The 22,310-nt window shown below is 49.4% G+C and overlaps 1 protein-coding gene across 4 annotated transcripts in view; it reads right to left on the bottom strand.

The window, feature by feature from the left end:
- The window catches only part of TNIK (TRAF2 and NCK interacting kinase), a 142,099-nt gene that overhangs the window by 52,700 nt on the left and 67,089 nt on the right, over positions 1-22,310 (bottom strand). For all 4 annotated transcript variants that reach the window (XM_082766844.1, XM_082766842.1, XM_082766845.1 and 1 more), the window contains exons 4-9: positions 20,769-20,894; positions 13,453-13,563; positions 11,157-11,247; positions 9,656-9,786; positions 3,929-3,983; positions 3,366-3,444 (exon numbers count right to left, since the gene is read on the bottom strand). In XM_082766844.1, the coding sequence (XP_082622970.1) occupies positions 3,366-3,444; positions 3,929-3,983; positions 9,656-9,786; positions 11,157-11,247; positions 13,453-13,563; positions 20,769-20,894 (593 nt within the window). The remainder of the gene's footprint in view (positions 1-3,365; positions 3,445-3,928; positions 3,984-9,655; positions 9,787-11,156; positions 11,248-13,452; positions 13,564-20,768; positions 20,895-22,310) is intronic.

The raw sequence follows: 22,310 nt of genomic DNA, 5'->3' as shown, positions 1-22,310 counted from the left end.
GCTGCATTACTCTTGCTCAGATGCAGCCTTCTGAGAGGATTCAGCCAACTTCCCTGTTGACACTCAGCATGGTCTCAAAGCTGCACCATCACAAGTGACGTTTATCACTCTGTCTTCTCCTACTCTTCCCATGCATGTCGTTATCTACATTTTTTGCACGTGTGATTAGGGCAAAACACCATTCTGCTGATCCTGGGAACCATCAGCATAACTGGGGAGTGACCAAAATCAAATGGCATCATTGGCGACCAACAAAACGCATGGAGATGTGAGACCCTTTGGTGAGACCCCTCCTCACCAGCAAACAGTGAGATTCGATCTCAGCCAAAACAAATCCAGCCAAATCTCTAATAAACAAATTTCTCTTAGTCTCAAGTTTTTACACATCGAAAGTTTTGCTGCAACTAATTTCACCACATCATAAGCCCAAGAGAACGGGGATTTACAAGAGGGATGTTGACAGGCCGCCACGCTGCCTGTTGCTTTAGCAAATGGGAAAATGAGTGCAAATTAATGTCAGAAGCCAACAGATACTACAGAATTGCATTGAGAAATAAAACAATAAGCTTTCAGGGATTTTACTTTTAAGCTGTCAGGCTAAAAGTGATTTATCTTTTAAGTGCTAATCCATACAAATTGAGATGCAAAAATAAAATACACTACTGGATCCAATTAAATCCTCCCTCCAGCTTTATTAATGAGCCAATCTTCCTTCTGCACCTTGCCTCAAGAAACCCAGCGTCTCTGTGTATCCCACAAGGGCATGTCCATGTGATGCTCTAAAAACACACCTCTAAAAATGATTCTCCTCTCAGTCTGAACCTAGAGAGCCTCCAGTTATGGGCGCACAGCCCAGTGTGCCCTCAGATATGGTCGAGATGAAGTAGTTTAAAAAATATCCTCCAGCAAACGATGGGTTTGTCCATCTCCTAGGGCTCCGAGGCAGTATTTGCAGAGGGATGCAGGACACAGCTCTGTGCCCAGCCCGGCTCTGTCAGCAGCTGGCTGAGCCAAGCACCAACCTTGTGCCTCGCCAAGCTGCTGTGACAAGCTTCCATCTGCAGCAGCAAGAATCAAACCCAACTCAGCATTGCACAAAATGCCCCGGGAGCCTGCAGGTGCTTGGCATTCTTTCCCAAAAAGGCAGCAGACAACAGGTTTCTTTCTCCCTGGCTCCGATTCAGGGTGGCACCTTCACACGGCTCATCGCTTCCCCCGGCGCGGGCCAGCCTATCTGCACAGCCACACGCACTGCTGCTCCTCCAGCTCCTGGGGTTTGCAAAGCTTAAATCAATGTTTGCAAAGGCTTTCCAGCTTCTTGGATGAAAAGTGCTATTGCAGTGCAAATATCACTTCATTAACAAAGAGGTTTTGTCATTTCTTATAAAGCAGGGGTTAGGAAGTGTTTATGGTAATGGCATCACTAAAGTTCAAGTAGATTTTACCTGTGAAATGCAGGAAAAAGGAAATAAAGCTTCATTGCAGGCTCGTTTTAATTGGAAGAGAAAAGGATACCAAAGAGTCTTTAAATTCACAGGAGCACAGAGGTGCTTTAAAAGCAAGTTCAAGCATCTAGCAAGCAACAAAAATGTTTCCTCTCTAGGATTTTCAATTGAGCAGCTCCTGCGCTGCTGCTACCTGTCAGCTGCTTTCACTGGCTTATCCTCAGAGGTGCTGCAGTCTGTTAACTGCCTCTTTTACGTTAGGAAAGAGATGAGCTTCCTATCTTGGGTACTCTCGTGTGTCGCTGCACACAGAAGCAAGAACAAACCCAGACCCAAAGAAAAAAGGAAGGATGCAGAAAGGAGGAGCTGGCAGGCAGGCTGTGTGATCTGAGCCTTTCTCCATTTTGCTTTTCTCTTGTGATTTGTTGTTCTGAAAAACAGCCCCCTGGCAGCTAGAGAGCTGCTGTGAGAGCCTGGTCACGCATCTCCTCTCCTCCTGGGTCTTGCAGAGCTCCCAAACTGGCCAGGCCCAACACCTCTGGCTGAGAAGTGAGTCAAGGACAGGACATGAGCAAAGCCTGAGCTCAAACAGCCGACTGCTCAGGGCCGAGCTGTGCAACCAAGCAGCAGAGCAAAGCTTAGGGCATAGAAATCTGAGAGAGAGCCACCTGCATAGCAGGGGAAGGTGGTGTCAGGGAATGCCCTGGCTGCTGCAAAATGCATCGAAGTATCTCAGACACTTACCTGAGGGGGAAATAAAATATAACGACCACCCCAGTTCAGTTTTTACCTTAAGAAGATAGGGAAAATAGTCTGCTCAAAGCCTGCTTTTGTCAGCTGCCTTCTGTCTGCAGGCTGAGAAAGCCTTTGCTGAATAAACAGCATATTTGTATGAAAAGTAAACTGAAGTCTTACAATCCATTTCATGCTGTAGCTGTGTAGCATAATGAAGTAGGAGACTGGTGATCTGGCAGAAAACAAGTGTCTGAATTGTTTTCTCAGCTCTGTCTAATGGCATCCTAAGAACACTGCAAGGAGAGAGCACCTTCGACACCCTCTGGCAGAGGTAGCACGGTGAGGTCCCTCTTGTCCTGGTTTTGCACTGGATTATCTCAGGATGGGGCTGACAAAATGAAGTCATCTCTTGCTAAAGTCCAGGTGAGTTTTTAGGGGTCTGGCCCCAAAACTCCAGCACCATGCCTCAGATGCAGAGGACTCCTCTCCCCTCCCAGCAACAGCACACCTACTGCTTTGGCACCATCTTTTCAGTCCCTGCCAACTACTCTGCTCCCTTTTCCTTCGTGTTTTCAAAAAGATAACGTGCATCATTTCAGGGAATAAAGCAAAACTCTCCTCACTGATGGCAGCCTGTCTGGGAGGAAGGGGCAGCGCTGCTTCTCTAGCGCCTGGCAGATCCCTCCTGACAAAACTGCTGCTGAACCTGAGGCAGGCAAAGAGTGCGAACCAAGGCTGAGTGTTTTTAAGGACTCCAGCTCCATCGGTACAGAACATACAGTAACAAAACAACATCTGCTGGGCTTCAGGAATATTTTTCCTAAGGGTTTTTATTGGCATACCCTGCTTTTTTACAAAACTGTGATGTACTTTTTCCTCCAAATTTTTAAAATAAAGCCCCAACTAAGTACAGATCTCCGCATTCCTGGGCCTTCAAGATAAACTATCGTTTTTCTGGCACGGGTACATGTTTCCACTTGCAAACGGAACCTTACTGGAAAGAAGGGGGAGCCAAGCGAGGTGTCATCTGCTTTCAGCTGTACAAAGCGCCTTGGAAAAGCCGTCTCGGTGCTGGGAAGGGCAGTGTGAGAGGCATTTCCCTCGCCACCTCCCCAGCTATCTCCTCACCCCAGGCCCAAACCTGCCCCCGTTTTACCACCACTGAAGACCGAGAAAGACACTCACCACTTCTTTGATTTCAACCTCGGGGCTGGGTTGCGGGGGATGAGGAAGAGGGCTCGCATGGGGTGCATGTCACAGAGAGCTGCAAAGAGCAAGAAGAGGCATTAAACGGGGCCTGGCATCCCCCAGACCCTGTGGGCTTCCCAAGGAGAGAGCTGGCACTCCAAAATTAGGGCAGTATGAACGGTGTGGATGTGCCAGCTAAACCCTGTGTGCCGCACTGGTGGCCAGTAGCATACCAGTGATGAGGAGCAGCCTTTTAACTGCTTTCATCCTTCACTCCCTCCATTATCTGCATTTTTTCTGGAGGAAACTGAGTCACATACAGCTCAGGTGACATTGCAGGAGCCACACTTTGCTCACTGCCCACCACAATTCCCATGCTGATCTGGCAGCTTTCTCCTACCACATCTTGGACCCTGCAAACTCCATTTCACCCAGCCCAGGCTGCTCAGCAAACCCCCTGCACGGCGTTTCTCGCACAGATCCCTGCGCCGGCTGCCACTCAGCAAATCCCAGCGAGTTTCGGGTGGCGTTAATTAAAGCAGAGCCAGGCTTCTACTTACGGGGAGCGCCTTCCGCCATCTCGATGGCCGTTATCCCCAAAGACCACAAGTCACTCTGTAAAACAAAGCAAAGGGAAACATGTCATGCTGTGAAGCACTGCCACGACAGGGAGCACCAAGCGAGCCCCAGAGCTCAGCCCCATGCGCTGGGTCTCTGTTTTCTCTGCCAGCCCCCAGACCCGCAGCACAGGAGCTCATCTTTTATGCTCTGCTTGTTTGTTAGGGCTTTAGAGGAGACTCCCAGCCCTGCTGATTATTCCAAGGTTTATTTCAATGCCTTCAGAGAGTTTTTGGTGGATGCCACACCACTTCAGGGGTGGGACACAGCCAAGCCCTGCAGCCACCTTGCTGGGCACTGCTCCCAGTGGCCATGGTGGGGACGCTGCCTGAGGAGATGCCAGCATCCCAAATGTCCCTTGTTTGTGGCACCCCAAAGAATGAAGCCCCAAATCCCCAGTGAACCAGCAACAAACCACCTTCCTGCTTCATGGATGGAGAAAGTGGCAAGGGGCAACAGGGGAGAGCAGCTCCAAGTGGCCCCACTTCTGGGCAGCGGGCACTGGGCACCACGGCTGCTTCTACCGATGGCCATGGGGTGTAGGTGGTGAAATCTCCCCAAAGCAGCACCGGAGCACTTGGCTCAGCGTCACCTGCATGGTTTGGCATGAAATCCTAATGCTGGTTTCCTGTGTGAGGTCTTTGTTGTGTAACAGGTCAAAACCGCAACCTTCAGCGAGTATTTTGGTGACAGTTTCATGTACAGCTCGCTCTCAGCACCTTGCCCTCATCTGGAGGTGCTTCTGGGTGCTAGAGAGGTGCCCTCCTACTGCTTGGATGCAGACAGGGATGGGGACACTTGGCCTGCACTGACCGGGACCATCTCCCCCTTCCCAACAGGCTGAGCTGCCCCACAGCATCCTGTGCACAAATCCCCGCTGCCTTCCCGAGCCTTTGGCAGAGCCAAGGCTGAAGCTGGCAGTTTCATGCCCTGTGACCTGACCATCCAGTGCAGCAGCCAGGCTTTAATCCCCCTCACAGCCACGTCCTGATCCCGGGGGTGTTTTTAGCCCACGGCAGCAATCTGGGTCCTGGACAAGCGGGGCTGTAGGCTCCCTGCTCAAAGCTGGGTGCTACAGAACTGGATTTGTTACAGCACCGCTGCAAGCAGGCTGTCGGGGATAGATTAGAAACACGAAGTGTCTTGAGATACCTCGGGACACTCTCCCGAATCATGCACTGCTCGTTAAATACAAGCTTGGAAGCAGCGTTTCGCCAGTGGGAGGAGAAGCGGGCACTTTCATTTACTCGGCTCCCAGCCTCCCTCAGCCCACATGGCTGGGTGAGTCTCCTGAATGATTAGTGCCCAGAGCGCAGCTATTTGCAAAACTCCTTTGATTGCCCGCTTGCATCCCTTTTCCTTCGGTTTTCTCACTTGCAAACAGGAATATTTATAGCCCCAGCTCCCTGCCAGAAAGCCCTGGCGGGCTCCACTCCTCACCGGGCCACGCTGGAGGAAACTCCAGGTGAGAAAAAGAAACCCCACAGCTACACCTCTGGGGCCGGTAAGGAGCCCCGAAGGGTGGCAGGAGAGGAGGGAGAGGCAGCGTGTGCTCGGGCAAAGGGAAACGAGAACTTTCCTTCACGGCACTGCTGCAACTTGTTTTTTTTTTGGCAGAAGGTGGCTAATTCATTATTTTGGACACCATGTATAGGGCTGCCTAATGATTCATAACTCAGCACCCGATGCGTCGGGAACAGAACCCAGACTAATTTTGGTGCCTTCATCTGAAGCACAGTCCCTGACACATCTCCAGGCCTGGGGGTGGCGGAGGTGCCAGCTGGCACCGCACACTCGGCTAACGCAAAGCCAAGGAGCTTTCTCCTTCCTCTCTCCCCTCTCTGCCACGGACCACGAGCACGGGGCTGCTCTCCCAGCAGGTCTGGTAACGACGGCTTTGTCCCCGCTCCTCCTCTGGCCACAGGTCTCACCGAGCAGGTCTTCTCCCCAAAATGAGCCACGACTTCAGGCTTCTCCGGGAGCCCAGTGTGAAAGCCGTAAGGCTGGAGCCACGGGCAGTGCCGTGCTGAGGGAGGGGGCTTTGCCACAGCAGAACAAGACAAGAAGGGCCAGGGGCGATGGCCAGGGCAGAAGCTGTGGTGCCACGGAGAAGCCCCATGCACGCAGCTGATGTGGCTAAGCTTAAAGAGGTCTCTGGCAGAGTGGCCAAACCACGCAGAAAAACGAGCACCCCCTGAGCAGGTCCGTGTCAGGGGGCAGGACAGACCCTGCCCTCCCCTCTCCCTCCGCTGTCTCCAGTCCCCACACCCCGTTCTGCCTTCGTCCTGCTTTCTGCCATGTCCCTGCGCTCCCTCTTCAATCTTCTCTCCGTGTCAGAGCCTTTCCAGGCGGCCTCAAGCCTCTAATCCTGCAAATTGGTTCACCCAAGACTGGCTGCTTTTCCCAGCACAAAGCACCGAGAGCTCAGCCAGAGCCAGGGCAGGCACCCCTGGGGACCACAAGCAGCTCCCCATATGCCCCCTCCCAGGGAGCCAACCCGAATTTGCAGTTTCAAGGCATTTTTCCTCCTTTTTGACTCAAGTCTTCCCTTAACAAATGCTGTCCCAGTAGTTCTTGCTACACATCTTCCTACCTGCCTAAAAATCCTCTCTCCAATCTCATTTGCAGCACTTCCACAGGACAGTCACATCCATTCTTTGTCTCTGCCCAGCTGGGATTTGTGCTGCATACTTAATCATCTCAGTCTTTCCACATGATTCAGTACGCATGACCCCTTCCTTTTGGTTGCCGCTGAACTCCTTCCAAATTCCTCGTGTGTCTTTCCATATTGAGGTGCCCGGTATTATACGCAGGATGCCAAGTGATCTTAAAACTGGAGCAGCGCAGAAAGGGATTATCACCTCCCTAAGTCTCTGAGAGAAAGCAGAAAACTCAGTGGGAAGCACGCATTTTGTGCTGATCTGGAATTCAATTTTTTTTTTTTCTTTTTGAGCCTGCAAAGCTTTTCAGTCCACCCAGCAACAAGCCGCAGCGCTAATATATTTGTATTGTCTTGACTTGGGAAGGGAAGCAAGCTCTTTTTTTTTTCCTTTTTCCTTTTGATTCTAAGCTTATTGACAAGTTATCTCTAAAGAAAAAAGGAAGACTGTCTGGGGCAAAAGCCAACAAATAACTTCAGCAGCGTGGGGTTGCTATCTGTTCTTTTTTAAAGTGGTTTATTTTTGTGAGGAGGTATTTACTGCATCCTTCCATAGATTACACAGGCATCTCTTTCTGGCGGAGAAAGCACTGAGATCAGAGGCTTTTTGTCCAGCAGATTAAGCCTGTGAGGATTCCTTTTTTCACCCAATAAGTCTCATCTTTTGTATTCGCTATTTTAAGCCAGTTGGCTAAATCTGAGCATCTGATTTGCATGCCTTTAAAAAATCGCCATTTACATTTTTTTCCCCCCACTTCAAAGCCAGAGCGTCAGGTGCAGGGACACGAGCTGGGGCACAGACTCATGTCCAGCAGCTCCCACATCCCCACGAGCTCCGAGCACACCCCGCAGTAAGTGTGTCGGCAGCAATCAGCCTTCTGTTTCATGGCCCCAGTCAAGGAAAAACCGTAAATGCCAGCCCACTACGAGCGTTAGATCCTCAGGGACAACAGAGGCATTCTGCTCCCAACCTTGTGCCATCAGCCATCGGCATATTCAGTGTCCCCGTTGCTCTGGAAAGAGGAGAAACCTCAGGGATCTGTGAGGGTAGAAAGTTGCCTATGAAGTTATCACCCTTCCTTGTAAAAAAAATAGGATAACAAACCCACATCCTTCCCAACGCGGGACTTGCAGCTCTCTTTTCCATGACTGGAGCATGGGCTTCAGCCCTGCTACAGAGCACAGCAATCAGGGGAGCTGAGGAAATGCCTGTTTTAATTGGTTAATCAAAGAAAATTAAATAATTGCGGATTAAACTATTTCTACGTGTCCTTATCATTAACAATTTATGTAACCCTGAGTCTGAACTGGCACTGGAGAGCTGCTCTCAGGAAAATCATCAGTTCCAAAGTTGACTGATACACTGAAATGGCTGCAATGCTCCTACGAAAAGAGGCTGAGAGAGCTGGGATTGTTCGGTACAAAGAGAAAAGGATCCGGGGACACCTTACAGCAGCCTGCCAGTGCCTAAAGGGGCCTTGTAGGGAAGCTGGGGAGGGACTCTTGGTCAGGGAGTGAAGTGACAGCACAGGGGGTAACAGCTTTAAATAAACTAGGGTAGGTTTAGATGAGACATTAGGAAGAAATTCTGTGTTATGAGGGAGGTGAGGCCCTGGAACAGGTTTCCCAAAGAAGCTGGGGATGCCCCATCCCTGGCAGTGCCTGAGGCCAGGCTGGATGGGGTTTGGGCAGCCTGGGCTGCTGGGAGGGGGCCCTGCATGGCAGGAGGCTGGGACTGGAGGAGCTTTGAGGTCCCTTTCTGACCCAAACCAGTCTGATTCTATGAAATACCAAAGCATCTTTTGGTTACTTTAAAATTCTCTGGGAGGCCAGTAATTGCCCTCCAAATTGTACGGCCATGGGGGGCTGTTGTGCTATTACACTGCAACGCCCTGCTGTTAAAAAGCAGCTACCTAGCCCCATAACAAAAGGTCACAAAGACCTTTTTAAACATTACTTTGTAAAGCGACCTCTCAGCATGTGCACAAGCAGTGGTATAGCCAGCTGCATGTATCTTTCAGCTTCTCCTCCAAAAGCCCAGGTTTTAGTGTTTTTCTCTACTCTCTGGGCCTGCTCAGTGAACCTTAGGGTGTTTGCAGTTAGAAAACCGAGTTCTGGACACTTCAAAAAAAGCAGGACAAAAATTAAGGGACGTGCCTATAGATGTGTGTCCAGAAACCTGCACTAAGGCAGAATTGGGATAAAACAGAGTAAGATTTTCTTGCTTTAAACGCCAGCCTTCACTGGGGTTTGAATGGGCAGGTGGGAATCATCTCCCTCCCGCTGACCTGCTATGTGGCACATCGCTCTCTGCCACGTTAGAGTTCGGCAGCAATGTTGTGCTGCCACCGATCCAAAAATAAACTTTAAACAGGCAACAGAGACATGTGAAAAGTAGGTCAGACCCCCGAGTGTCTGATTGTGTGGCAGCCTTCAGATCTCCCTGTGAATACCTGCCTGCAGGCCAAAAGATGTGATTTTGCCCTTTCTAAACCTGACCTGACTTCTCTGCAGAATAAATTGAGCAAATACAGCATGTTTGATGGTAGTATTTAAACATTCAGCACTGAAAAGCAGAAGAGCAGGTAGGAAGCCTCAGTCTGACACCTTTCTCAGCATGGGGAACTACTTCCTCGCAGAAAATTTTGAGACGTGAGCAGCACAACAAAGATTCGCGTTGGACCTGAAGTCACTTCTCAAAATCTAACAGCCAGAAAGCAGGAGGAGACTGTACTGCCCGTCAATGTACTTTGCAAAGCTGCGAGAATATACCAAATTCCTGACTGCTCAAGTTTATGGTACTAGGGCATAAAATCTGAGATCATACCAAGGTGTTTATGATCACAAACTCTAATCTCAGGCACTGCTAAGTCAGCCATCACACAGAGAAAACTCTGAGTCTCTCAGCTGCTTTAATCCCTTCAGTACCTTATTAGTGAACGTGCTGGACTTTGCACAGACTACATCTGCAGTGATGTACAAAGGAGTACGAAGATGCTTGTTTCGGTACCTTGAAGTCGTAAGTGGCATCAGGGTTTTCATCACAAGCAATGACCTCCGGGGCCATCCAGTAAGGCGTTCCGATGAAGGTGTTCCTCCTGCCCACCGTTCTGTCCAGCTGGGCGCTGACACCAAAATCCACTGTGGATCAGAAAGACAACGGGGCACCATGAGGTCAGAGACAAACCCGAGCAACGTTCTTCTGGTGAATGTAAAACATTAAAGTACGTTAGCGCACAGTCAGGAGAGAAAAATATGGCTGGAGACATCCCTGTTTCATCTCTGCTGAGGTCAACAGATCAACAGAGGTCATCCAAGGATGAATCTGATCATCTGATTTCCAGGTTTCGTAAGAAACCCGATGTCTTTTCCTCCTTGCCAGGAGGCAATGAAAAGAAATCACAGCTCCTCATACTAATGAGGAACAGGGTTAGAAACATGAATAAGCAGGAGCCTTTGTTCTATGCTTTTTCATTTGAATTAAAGCCTGCCAAATGTTTGTAGAAGCCTCATTTTTCTACCTAAATTCTTGCTGCAAACGGCAGAAATGCAAAAGGCTTAAGGAACTGAGGGCTAAGGACAAAGGCCCATAGGGAAATGTCAAGCACAGAGCTGCAAAATGAAGCAAAAACTGATGAAATCAAATCAATGAGAGAATGCTCTATGGTCCACTAAGTTCACTTTGCACAACATAATGGCTGGAGATTTGCCCTGGAGAATTTCCCCTTGGAGGGGAATCTTCACCAGCATAAAGCCAAACGAGCTGGTGGTGCCATCTGTTAAGCTGGGTTTTTATTCTGCTGTGAAGAGGGAGGAGAGACATGGTAAAACAAGGTTTCCACCTCACTTTCCCAGTGTAAGGGATCTTTCATCACTAGCATAAATTAAAGCGCACAAAGACAGCTTTAATAACATGGGTGCTGGACAACTGAGGGTATCAGCACATCATCTGTGCTGATCTGCTGTCATCCGTACGAGCTCCATGCGGATGACGGGTCGTCTCAAGGGTGACTAACACTGCATACCAAATTGAGAGTAGTTCTTGCAAATGAAGCTCTCTCCCACAGGTTGCCTTGGAAAACAAATCTGGATTATGTCACACTAAATTGATTTGATTACGGTCCTGGAGGACACTTCCACAAAGCAATGGGGAAACGGGCTTTGAGAACATCCAGGGATGCACACAGGCAAATTTTCAACCTGGGGCATGACAAAATGGTCACGATTGCTCAACCCCTATCTGATGGCAGAGTTGCTCAAGCCACCTCTGTAACAGAAACGCCACTGAAAAAAGATCTGTGCATGCAGAACTTGGTCATCAATCACTGTCAGTTTATTGCATGGCACTTGATCAACGCCCAAGGTCATGTTATTGAGGCTGGCACAAGAAAAAACACACAGTAGCTCTTAGGATCTATCCCATTTCTCCAAGTCATTTACTGGCTTTACCAATTTTTTCTTCTCTCCAGCAAGCCTACTTGCAATTTCCAAGAGCTCTAACCCACTCTTACCTAGTTTAACTTCTGCATTTTCTGTCAGCAATACATTCTGTCCCTTAATGTCTCGATGAATTACTTTGTGCTGGTGTAGATGACTCAAGCCCTAGAGAATTCAGAAAAAGGTTAGAGGAATCCAAGTTCAAAGCATGTCATTTTCTGACGTTCCTCCTCAACCAATTATGGCCCAGAAATGAAAGATTCCCAGCTGGAGTTAAGCACCTGAGAACACTTGTTTAGCATGTGCTGAAAATCCTGCCCTGTGTTACACGCTGGGAGGACATCCCCAGCAAGTGCAGTGCCCACGGGCTGCCTCTGTGTGCTGCAGTGGGTGCTCTCTGTCGCAGGGGACAGGGACTGTCAGCTCTACAGGGATTAAAACCAACCTTTCAGTTTCTGCAGGAACCCATATTAACCCAAATTCCTCTGTATTTCTAGACATAATTTTCCCCATGTGCTTTCTTGCCTTAGGGAGCCATTTGTGTAGCAGAAATCACATAATGTTTTTGCCTCCTTTCTGTATTTCCATCATCCAGAAACCCAAAAACCAATTCTCTCTGTTATATCGGTCCAATAAATGGGGCTCCGATATAGAGGAAAGCCTGCATCAAAAAAGCTACCATGCAAATACCAATATTATAACTTGCACATATCCCTAACAGAGATATAGCTCAAATTAAAAGCCCGTCTCAAAGGCTAAAGGTAAACGAGCTTTTCTGTTGTGCTTTTTTATTAGCTCATTAATTTCTTTTTGCAACCTACTTTTTTATTTCATTCATTTATTATTTCAGTTCCAAAGTAACATCCACCTATATTGCCAGCTTAATAAAATATGGATTTCTTTAAAAACTAATTTTGCATTAGGTTTACGTTTCACATTAAACATTCATATTTGAGGAAGAAAATAATTCCTGCTATCACTGCTGGTAGTTATTAGTCATTTTTTGCTCGTTACCTTGGGACAACACTGTGGAACAGATTAGATCTGTAGAGGAGCCCTGCTGCACTCAATTTTTAGCCACATTATGCCCAGTTAGAGGCTCCTTCATGCACTGGAGGCAAAGCAAAAATTTCACTGGATTTCCACAAATCCTTCCCCAGGGCAGGGCCAAGTCTCACGACAAGCCCCCAACTTCTGAAACAAGAACGAGCCACGCGAATTGCAGCAAAGGTGGGAATCTTTTACGCCCTGCAACACTATTTTTATGACCTGAAAGCCTCTGCAGACCTCCCAGCCTGCAGGTCACCAACCACTGACTCGACGCGTGGCCACAGCGGAGCGGAGCTTGCACTTTGCAGGGTCTAAAAGTGAGCGGTGACACTTGATGGTGGCCCTGGGACATGACTCAGTGGTTAGGTTGTGACTCACTACCAGCGGCTATTTTAAGAAGTAGGCCCACAGAGCTCATACATTTAAAATAAGCCCGTGCAACTGTGGTTTCCTGACACTGGCAGAAATGTCCGTGCAGCAACTGATCAGCTACAGCGCCAGCTCCTTCTGTGCATCAGACTGGTGGTGTCGGCGCTGATGGTGGCATCCAGGGTCAAAAGAGAAACGCTGTGTCACCCCTGGGCAGCAGCAGGAGCCTCGGAAACCGTGTCAGAGACAGCCTGACGAGCTGTCAGAGCAGTCATTTCGTCTCATTTTCCTTGAATGGCTCTTCCACCGTTTTCTTCACGTGTCTGATATTTCTGTCTTCTCCTGAACAAAATCTCACTTTGTAGAGCTCTAGATTTTAATGTCAGGGCAGCCACTACAATCACATAATCTGACCTCATTTGCAGAAAATGAAAGCAAGCCTTTGCTGGAGGTGCCACCTCCCAGTATGTGAAACTCCAGCGTGGCCCATTTTAAGACATTCCAATCAAACATTTATCTTGCAGGTATAAAAGCTGCAGCATCCTCATTAAAGCCGGAGACACGTGGATTTAATAAAGCACGTGGTGCTTTTTAATCATGCAGACTCTTTCCACAGATTTTATTAGTCCTCACCTTTCCGTTAATTGAAAATATAATTCTATTGTAAATAAATCTTTGCCCTATTAATATTAAAGGAAATTATATTTTTGTTGAAGGAGAAAAGAGGGTTAAAAGTCAGGGAGCTAAGAGAGCTAAAGGGCATTAACTAGTGCTTATTCATTATGCATCATACAAGCACATGAATCATTCATGCCTACCGGCACCGAAGCAGCTCCAGTCCATGGCAGCGCGGCAGCCACGGAGCCTCAGGAGCCAAGGGCTTCACGTGTCCCCTGAGAACCAAGTGCAACACTCCACCAGCATGGCATTTAGCTCCCTGCGGACACATACCCGTAAAATCTCTCTGCAGATGTAGGCAATCCACTCCTCCTTCAAAGTGTTCCCCTTCGTGTTCTTGATGAGGTCGGTGACGGAGCCCGCACCGCAGAACTCCATCACCAGCTGCCAAAAGAAGCAGAAGGGCAATTAGCACAATTAGCCTGAGAGCATCCTCTGGGCTCCTGACCCGAGGGTAAAACCCTGCCATCGCAGCTGCGGGGCCGTGGCAGTGCTACGCAGAGCCACCACCACGTAACCCCGACCCTATCAACCTTTATTCCACGTGGCTTCGGTTAAGAGAGGGAACAAGAAAAGGCTGGAAGGCTGGAAAGGCACGGTGCTCTCCACGAGGATGGGAACAAGACGCAGCAGTCACTTCAATGCTGAAAAGCAGCAGAGGCAATCGGAAGCCTGGAAATCTCAGCTCCTGCTCTTGCACGCCCTACTTTATGCTTACGATCTATCACCAGTCTCTCGTATAAACAGCAAGACGAGCAAGACTCTGCCTCTTGCATTTAAACTTTTCAACCCTGAAAATGTGAAAGCAACGTGACATGTTTGAAAGCTTCCCACAACCTTAAGAACCAGATGTGTTTTTCAACTTTTTCTAGCAGCAGATCCCTGCCTTTGACCACCTTTTCAAGCAGACACCTTTCTGGAGGCAAAGCTGGCTGTGCGGGCTCCCCGGGGACCGCCGGAGTCCTCCTGCGCGGGCTGCTTCAGATCAGGCTGGGCACCACCACCTGTACCACTGACAAAGCTTCCTAATATCAAATACAGGAATACAAGAATCTAACCCGGGCCCAAACCTAATCTTGTCATTGAGCAACTGGGAAATAAAACACACAAAAATAGCCCCGGATGCGAGTCTGCCTCCCAGGGCCATCACAGCGTGTGCAGGAGGCATCACGGTGCTGGGAACACGAGCCCAGTGCGGATATACAGCAAACCTCCTCCAAGACCTGACCATGTGCCTCTCTCAAAGTGAAACCACGCTTTCCAATCAGATCAGCTTGTCTGCTAAAAGGTGTTTGCTCTCCTTACAAGCCATGCCTCGCCAGGATCCTCCTTGGGCATGTTTCAGGCTCCGCACCACATGGCAGTGAGCGTTTTCCCAGCAAGTGACATCGCGTCATTAAACGCATGGGCCAAGAGAAAGACACAACAAAAGGTTTACTCCCAACCAAATTGCTCAAACACAGCAATTAAAAAACTGTCATAAATAAACAAGGACAAAATTCAGGCAGCGCTGCTATAAACCTCCCGAATCAACAAAACGCTTGAGCAGAAAATACCCTCGCTGGCTGAGAGGCTGCTTCGACCACGCTCCTATCTTTAGTTTCGATATTAAATTTCTCTTCTCTTCCTAAAACGAGAGCTGAAAAACTCCTTGCATGTCCCTGTGATGTCAGGAAACTGGCTTCAAGAAGCAGAGGCGTGACTGGCCAGGCTCTGCCCCGTGCACAGGCAAGGCTGCAGCGCCTGCAGCCGTCCCACCCAGCCGCGTGAGAGCAGCAGTCAGGCTGGATCACCCGACTTGGCTCCAGCCCTGGCTTACTAATTACTCCCTGATTGGGGATTAATGGAACAACTCGTTTCAAAGTCGCTTTTCCTGTCTTTTCTCCTTTTGGCTGACTGACACCCGGGGAATATCAGGACCTGCACGTGTTTCTGATTACGCGAGCACTCGGGATACCGCCGCAGCAAATCCTGAAAGGAAATCCCTGGATGGCTGCCCCAGCCAAAAACTCCTTCCAACCCAACAGGCTGACCTCTCCCTGCAGCACTCGATGGTCCCCCACCACGGGAATTCAGCCACAGGTTCTCAGCACTGAGGGCTTGCAGCAAGAGGCCTTGCTGGCTGGAAAGGACGGGGGCGGTTGGGTAATAATTTTGTTAAAAATCACTGCACCTCTGTCTTCTCCCTCTGCAGCCAGACGGGCTCACTCACACCACCCCTGCTTGTCTGCACTCCTCAGAGCTGCGGACGAGGAAGGGCACGGCACGCTGTGTATTGCCATCACAACACTTAAGGGAAGATGGAACAAACACCATTAAAGTAGCCCGTGCATCCATTAATCTGCCAGATTGGCTTTCTGGAGCTGGCAACTCACTCGCTCCTCCGTCCTCTCCCTCATTTCCACAGAGGTGAGATGAATTTGGCACCAGGAGGTGAATAATGCGGCTGCCTGCTGATGTATCCGAAATCTGCAATCGTGAAATCTCAGAGAGATTAAAATAAGAGACAAAGGGAAAAAGGATCCCAGGGGGAGGGTTTCCAGCTCAGCTGGTTAAGAGCTGCACGCTCCCACAACGCCCCTAGGAAAGCACCCAGCAGCAGCGGGCAGTGCCAGCACCTCCTGGGCCAGCTGGGCAGGGAGTTGCTCCCAGCAAGGCACTTCAGCAAGCTCTGCTCCAGGAGATAGAGCTGCAGAAAGACAATGGGGCTGTCAGCACATCCCCATCCGCAATGGCAAGCTGGCAGGCACCGGCCTGAACAATCACCACTTCCAGAAGTTTTGTAGGATTGAGAGGGAAGCTGCAAGGGATCCCCTGGCACTGCTGGGTCACTGCTGGGCACCCACGAGCTGGACTCAGGGATCCCTGTGGGTGCCTGGCAGCTCAGGACAGCCTGTGATCTTCTGATCCTCGAATTTCTGCTGATCCTCAGAAGGACGGGTGCTACTGAAGACCCAGTTATGGTTCACACCACACAGCCTCCAAAGACAGAAAATTCAGAAGATAGAAAGGAGTCACACCACTGGGCAAGGTGAGACTTTGCCCACAAGAACAGTAACTGCGCACTAGAGCAGATACAGGAAGGAGCAATATGATGATCAGGCCATCCTCAGAATGACTTAACTATTTAAGCAACAAGGCAGATCGTGGCACAGGATCATTACACAAACACCTCATGGGTATATTCAGGTAGGAAACCACCAAACAGCCTTCCAGGAGAACAGAAAAGGGAACAGAAGTTCCAGCTGACTTTAGGACTGAATAGTACACACGTAGGAAAGGCTTCAAATGCTGCTCCTACACAGGTGCTGTCTCACCAGCCCCATGTCTCCAGGTGAGAGCTGTGCCCAGCACACACTTGCGTCGTTAGCAATCTCCTTAAAGGATGCAGTCATGATGGGGTAAGACAATAAACTCGAAACGCAGATTGCATCTTTATTAACCATAATTAAAAATTATCATCAAGATGGGATAAAGGTAATATCATCTGCTGAAATTTAATCTGCAAGCCGCTTATTGAGGAAGTATTTTTGAACACAGTTCATTTAGCGTCTGCTTGGCTCTTCGCATCAGAGTGACAGCAAAATTCATAGGCGAGGCAAAATCAGAAGCAGCAGCTGTAAATCTCTGCGTCTGTTGGATCACTCAGGGAGCCTGCACAGCTCTGAACCCAGCCACCACCAGCTCCCTGCTGGGATTGTCCACAAAGACCTCTGCTCCCGTTGCCACTGCACATCACCCCACAGGGCTCCAACACGAGCTTCTCCAGTACATACAATGAAAACAATCACACAAGTCCCCCAGGCTAAACGCTGCTGGAAACCCTTCCTCTGCTGGGTGCAGAAGCTGGGGGTGATGCAGCCTCATATGCCCCGGCCACAAAAACCTTCCCACCTCACCCCACAGTAGGCTCCTTTGTAAAAGGTTCTCCTTCCCCACACCTCGTGGCAGTGACAGAGCCAACGCCGGAGCACTGAGATGCAGAAACCCTCACCTCACAGCTCAACAAAAAACTCGATGCCCGCTTCAGAAACAGAGACATCGACTGAATCTGTATTAAGCGCAGGTTAAAATATTCCTCAGAAAAAAAGCACCCCTGTTACGCTCGCTGAGCTGCACGCCCAGCACGGCCCTGCCACGCCGCGGTGCTCTCCCTGTGACAGCAGCAGCTCTTGCCCATCTCCGTCGCTGATAAGGTGCCTGGCTGCGAGGCCAGACAAGCAAATCCTGTCCCTCGGGGAGCCGGAGGGCAGCCACGTGTCCTGAGTCAGCTGAAAGCTTCGGGATGGCAGGGGAAGGAGCTGGGCTCGTGGTCTTGTGTTTGCAACATCTGCACGGACCCAGCACCCCGGTTTCTTTTCCTGAGGGAGCTGCCCCAGATCAAGCACTGCAGAGGATGCCGTGGGTGGCCGTCCCCCTGCCAGGACGCCCAGTGCCACCAGCAGCTACGCCGAAGCCTGCCTGGTAGCAGCTTTTTTTCCCTTTTCATGACAAATCCACCTGCCGGTGACAGCGAGGTTGCCATGGAAGCGACCCATCGGCGGCAGCACCGCTGGCCCTGGGGACCGCGGGGCTCTGCCCTGGGCTGTCACCAGCAGCAGCAGAGCCCGACACGGCTCTGGGATGAGCAGGGACAAGGTAACGAGCTCCTCGCCATCCCCTGGGCCATTTCTCCCATTTCTGCAGCCCACCCTCCCCTTGCACTGCCAAGCAACACCTTATCCACAATGGGAACGAGATCCTGGGTTTGTTTTTAATGTTCCATAAAGGCTGTCCCTATGACCTTCACTTCCTTTTTTCTTTTTCTTTTTTTTTTTTTTTATTTTTTTTTATTTTTTAAACAACCGTATCAGATTTTCAGGTTTGCGATACACATCTCTATTGTTGTCTGGCACAATACGCCCCGCGCGGCTCTCTAATTTCAGGAAAACTCACTTGGTTTCTGAGCTCGTCTTTCAGGGCGAGTGGCTGCTCCATTCAGGAGCAGCATCACCAAGAGCCCTGCTCATCACCAAGGCACGCGGCAGAAGCGCTGACAATACTTCATGTCAGGAGCCCGCTGCGTTTCGGCGAGATCTTAATCTCCGCTGAAAGAGAGCTCTGTTTTTTATTTCCGTATCAGCCTCCCGAATGTCGATAAAAAGAATTACTTGGGCATTATCAGAAACCGCTTTATTTCAACAAAGGGCCAATGAAAAATAAACAAGCCTTTATCTGCTCCGCAAGACTGATAGAGTTCGCACGAGTCCTAATTCAATCAGATGCTGAACCAACAGCTATTTAACACAGCGACACCAGCGCTCCTCTGCTCCGCAGCCAGGGAGCTGCCTCCTGAACGCCTCCGCCAGCCCAGCAGCAGGCACGGGCTGAGCTCTCGCATGCCAGCACTCCTCAGAGCAAGGGGAGCAGCTCCTGCAATGGTTTCTTTGTTCGCCCCCCAAGAAAGGCTGCAGGATTTGAGCTGACAGGTAGCTGCTCGGAGAGGAAATCCCGATTCCCTCATCTGGGCAAATCAGTTTAAAAAGATGACTTTTATTAACATTTGCATACACCAAGAGCTCTCGGAACTGGGGCTGAATTAAAAAAAAAACATTTCCCTGTTCAGGCTGTGTTTTAACCCCAGATCCAGGCAGCAGGAAGGCGCTGCACCCCTGCACACAGGGGCTGGGCACAGCCCAGGCAGTGCCTGGCTGTCTGTTCGGGTTTTGGCACACACTTGGTGCTTTTTTTTTTCCTCCAGGCACTCCAGCAGCACAAGGGGAAATGCTGTGGGCTGGTTTTATTTTTTTTTTCCCTTCTTTTCTTTCTTTTTTTTTTTTTTTTTTTTTTTTTGACACCGATTATAAAACAGCTAAAGCCAAATGGAATTTCACGGGCTGAAAAGGCATTTCTCAGCTTGACAGCTTTCTCTTCGCTGAATTCCAGGCCCACTGCAAAGAACAGGGTTTTTTTTTCAAGAGTTCCCACAACAACAACAGCAAAAAACAAAAAACCCACAACAAACCCAAGCAATAAAAGCCCCTGGAGCCCCCAAGTCTCCTCACTAACTGTGTACACCAGCACGTCTCGGGTACCTGAGTGGCACCGAGCCCTGCTGGTGCCATTTTTGTCCTCAGTGACTCTCCCTGACAGCCCCCTGCCATGTGGGCTCAGGGGCAATCAGCTGTGGCCACTGCACTGCAGACCTTTCCCTATAACAAAGCCTGGGTTATATGGAAATATTGAAGAAAAACAACCTGTGTGAACTGTATCAACACGCAGAGGAAGATGTTGGGAGCAGTTTCTTAAAAGGATGAAAACTGAGGTTTTGGATGCTGACACTAATTCATAACGTTTTAATATCCTCAACGTAGGCTTCATCTCTGCAGTACGTCCCCTGCCTCCAGCTGAGCCATGGGTATCTGTTACTGCTGCAGGCTTGGGCTCCAGCAGTCTGCTTTGGACACAGCAAGGCTTTGGACGCCAAAATAAGCACTCTCCTTAGGACTCCTCCTTCCAACCAAAGAGGACATTGCTGCCTTCTCAGAACCGAAGGGAGAACACGTACAGCACTGGGCAAACCTGAGAAAAGGCTGGCACCGGTTCCTCTGGCCTGAATGCGTGCAGCTACAGCCAGCTCCACCACCTGCAGTACTCTGCACAGCAAAAATCCTGCACAGCACACGTCAGACAGAGGTCATCTGTGCCGCATGGGCTCAGTTATGTGGGTTTGGGTGTCCCAGCCCCGGGCAGGCCACCCGCTCTGCTGCCAGGCTGGAGAGGAGCTGGCTCCAAGCCACCTCAGCCCAGCCGAGCTCAGAGCAGAGCAGGGAATGGTGCTTTGTGTTTCTAGCCCTTGGGGTAAGAAGGAAGGCAGTGCCACGGGCTGTGGTGCCGCCTGCTCTGTGTAGCAAGCAGCCAGGGCAGGAGGAGGAGGTGGGCTCCCATCATCTCCGCTCATCCCTGGTCATAGGTGGCAGATTGCAGCTCCAAGGACTGGCAATGCTGAGTTAATAACTGAGAAGCCACTGGCAAGGGAAGCAGCAGGATGAGGCAGCAAGGATTTATGGGGAAGCAAAGCAGCTTCCATCCCTTCAGCAATACAAGGCGATCAGCTCTGACACAGCTGAGGAGCCACAGACCTTCCTGCCCTCCCTGCTCCATCCCTTCTCTTCATTTCCCTGCACTGCCTCTGTACAACACGGAGCACAAGAAGCAAAGCCGAGAGCTGGCAGGAATCAGGAGCGGCAGCATCCCCCACCCAGCCTCTCAGCCTCCATCTTCCCAGCAAAGCTCCCTTCTCCTTCCAGCTGTTTTTGACGCATTTGTTTATTTTCGTAGGATACAATAGTTTTCAATTGATTACTATAACAAAGATGCTGCTAATGACAATCCAGTACAAAAATGGTTTTAATCATTTGTCTGCAAAGACTTTGCAGCAGAACAGAGAAGCATTTCCCAGCGCAGGAACAGCCTTTTCAAAGTCATGACTTGAAAATAATAATAAAAAAAAAGGTATTTTGTGTAACACAGGTGGTGGTAAGCGGGTAACACAGAGAAAGTGGTTTTGCTAAAACCCAGCTATTTTCAAAGAAAAGAAAGCAACTTACCCAGAGCTGATCATCCATTCCCGGTGGGTTCTTTTTAATAAAAGCACCATAATACGTAGCGATATTTCGGTGGTGAGAATACTTCTTTAACATGTTAATTTCTTGTTTGATCTCTTCTTCTTCATCCTAGGATGAGGGGGAAAAAAAAAAAAAAAAGAAAAAAAAAAAAACAGCAACACTAAGAGACAGCACTTCACAGGCTCCAGCTTCTCTTTGCTACACTGGTGAACTTCCACACACCCCATTTCTGATCATCCTCTCCCCTCAGTTTCCTTTTGCTTTTTAATTTATTTATTTTTTACAGTCACTTTTTGCAGTATGTCATTGACACCAGAGGCCTGGGAACACAAAATCTGGACTGGAGACTTTGGCCTCACAAATTAACATCTTCTCAGCCCACCTTTTCAAACTGAATTTTTTAATTCATGTCATAATTTACATTTGTACCACATTGCTCTGAAGCTTACCCACACTTGCACTATTCCGGTAGTGCATCAGCACAAGCTCTTAGACCTGTCAAGAGGCCCACCAGGATGTTTTTCTACAAAACGTGGCACAGCTGTAATTTCACAGGCCGTGGAGCAGTAGTTAGCACCTTGATGTTGATGAGTGTTATTATAAAAGGACCGGGAGGACTGTCACTTCTTTCTCTCTGTATGTCCCCTCTGTCCCTCACTTGCTTCACCCTGCCTTCAGTTTTACAACCCAGCAGATGACAAGAGGACCTGGTGATCAGCCGAACGGCAGATGCAGCTCCTCTTGAACACCAGTGCTCCCTGACCAGATGTCACACAACAAAGCCAGAAACACAGATTTCTTCCCAAACTACCATAAAAAATGACTTATGATTACAGTTCTTCAGAGAGAATTCAGGGAAGAAGAGTGAAGAGGAAGAAAAAAAATAAAAGGAGGGAAGCTTGTATAAATGACCTCCAATTCTATCATGGCCAAAGAGGGTGAGGAACTGACCCAAGGGTTACAAGAAATACCTGGGGACTATTCTGAAAGACCATTAGCACCTCCTCCCTTCAAGCACTCAACAAGTTTGTCTTCATTTGCCTGGGGAACCAGGGAATGTACTGATTTATCAGGCCCCGGAGGTTTTCTTTTTACTGAAGCTCTTTGGTTCAGAAAGCAACTGGATGCTCAACCATGCTGGAGGCAATGAGGAGCTGTCAGTGCCAAAACCCACCAGCTCCCTGGGTACCACTGGCCAGGTCTTCTCATCCCCCTGTGGTGTCAGTCTCTCTAGAGAAAACAGAGAGTTTTCTCCTGCAGTGGCTGGAGAACACGGCCCTAGATCTGGCTCTAGATCTCACCTCAGCATCAACAGCGATAAAACACAGTCAGTCCTCTACTATGCCATGGGCTTGCTCAGTTTTCCCTGTGGTCGTTGCCAGTCCTGCCCAAGCCTGGTCCTACTCTGAGCAGCTTTCTGGCAGTGATTTGGGGCTCGTGGCATTCCTTCAGAGTCCCTGGAGGTCTCACCTCTGAACTGACAATAGTTGAAAACTACCAAACTAAGTGTTGACTCAAATTTAA

Source organism: Aythya marila (assembly GCF_965140915.1).
Source record: "Aythya marila genome assembly, chromosome: 9".
Lineage (NCBI taxonomy): Eukaryota > Metazoa > Chordata > Aves > Anseriformes > Anatidae > Aythya > Aythya marila.
The sequence above is the reverse complement of the archived record's forward strand: the minus strand, read 5'-3'. Positions and strand labels throughout refer to the sequence as shown.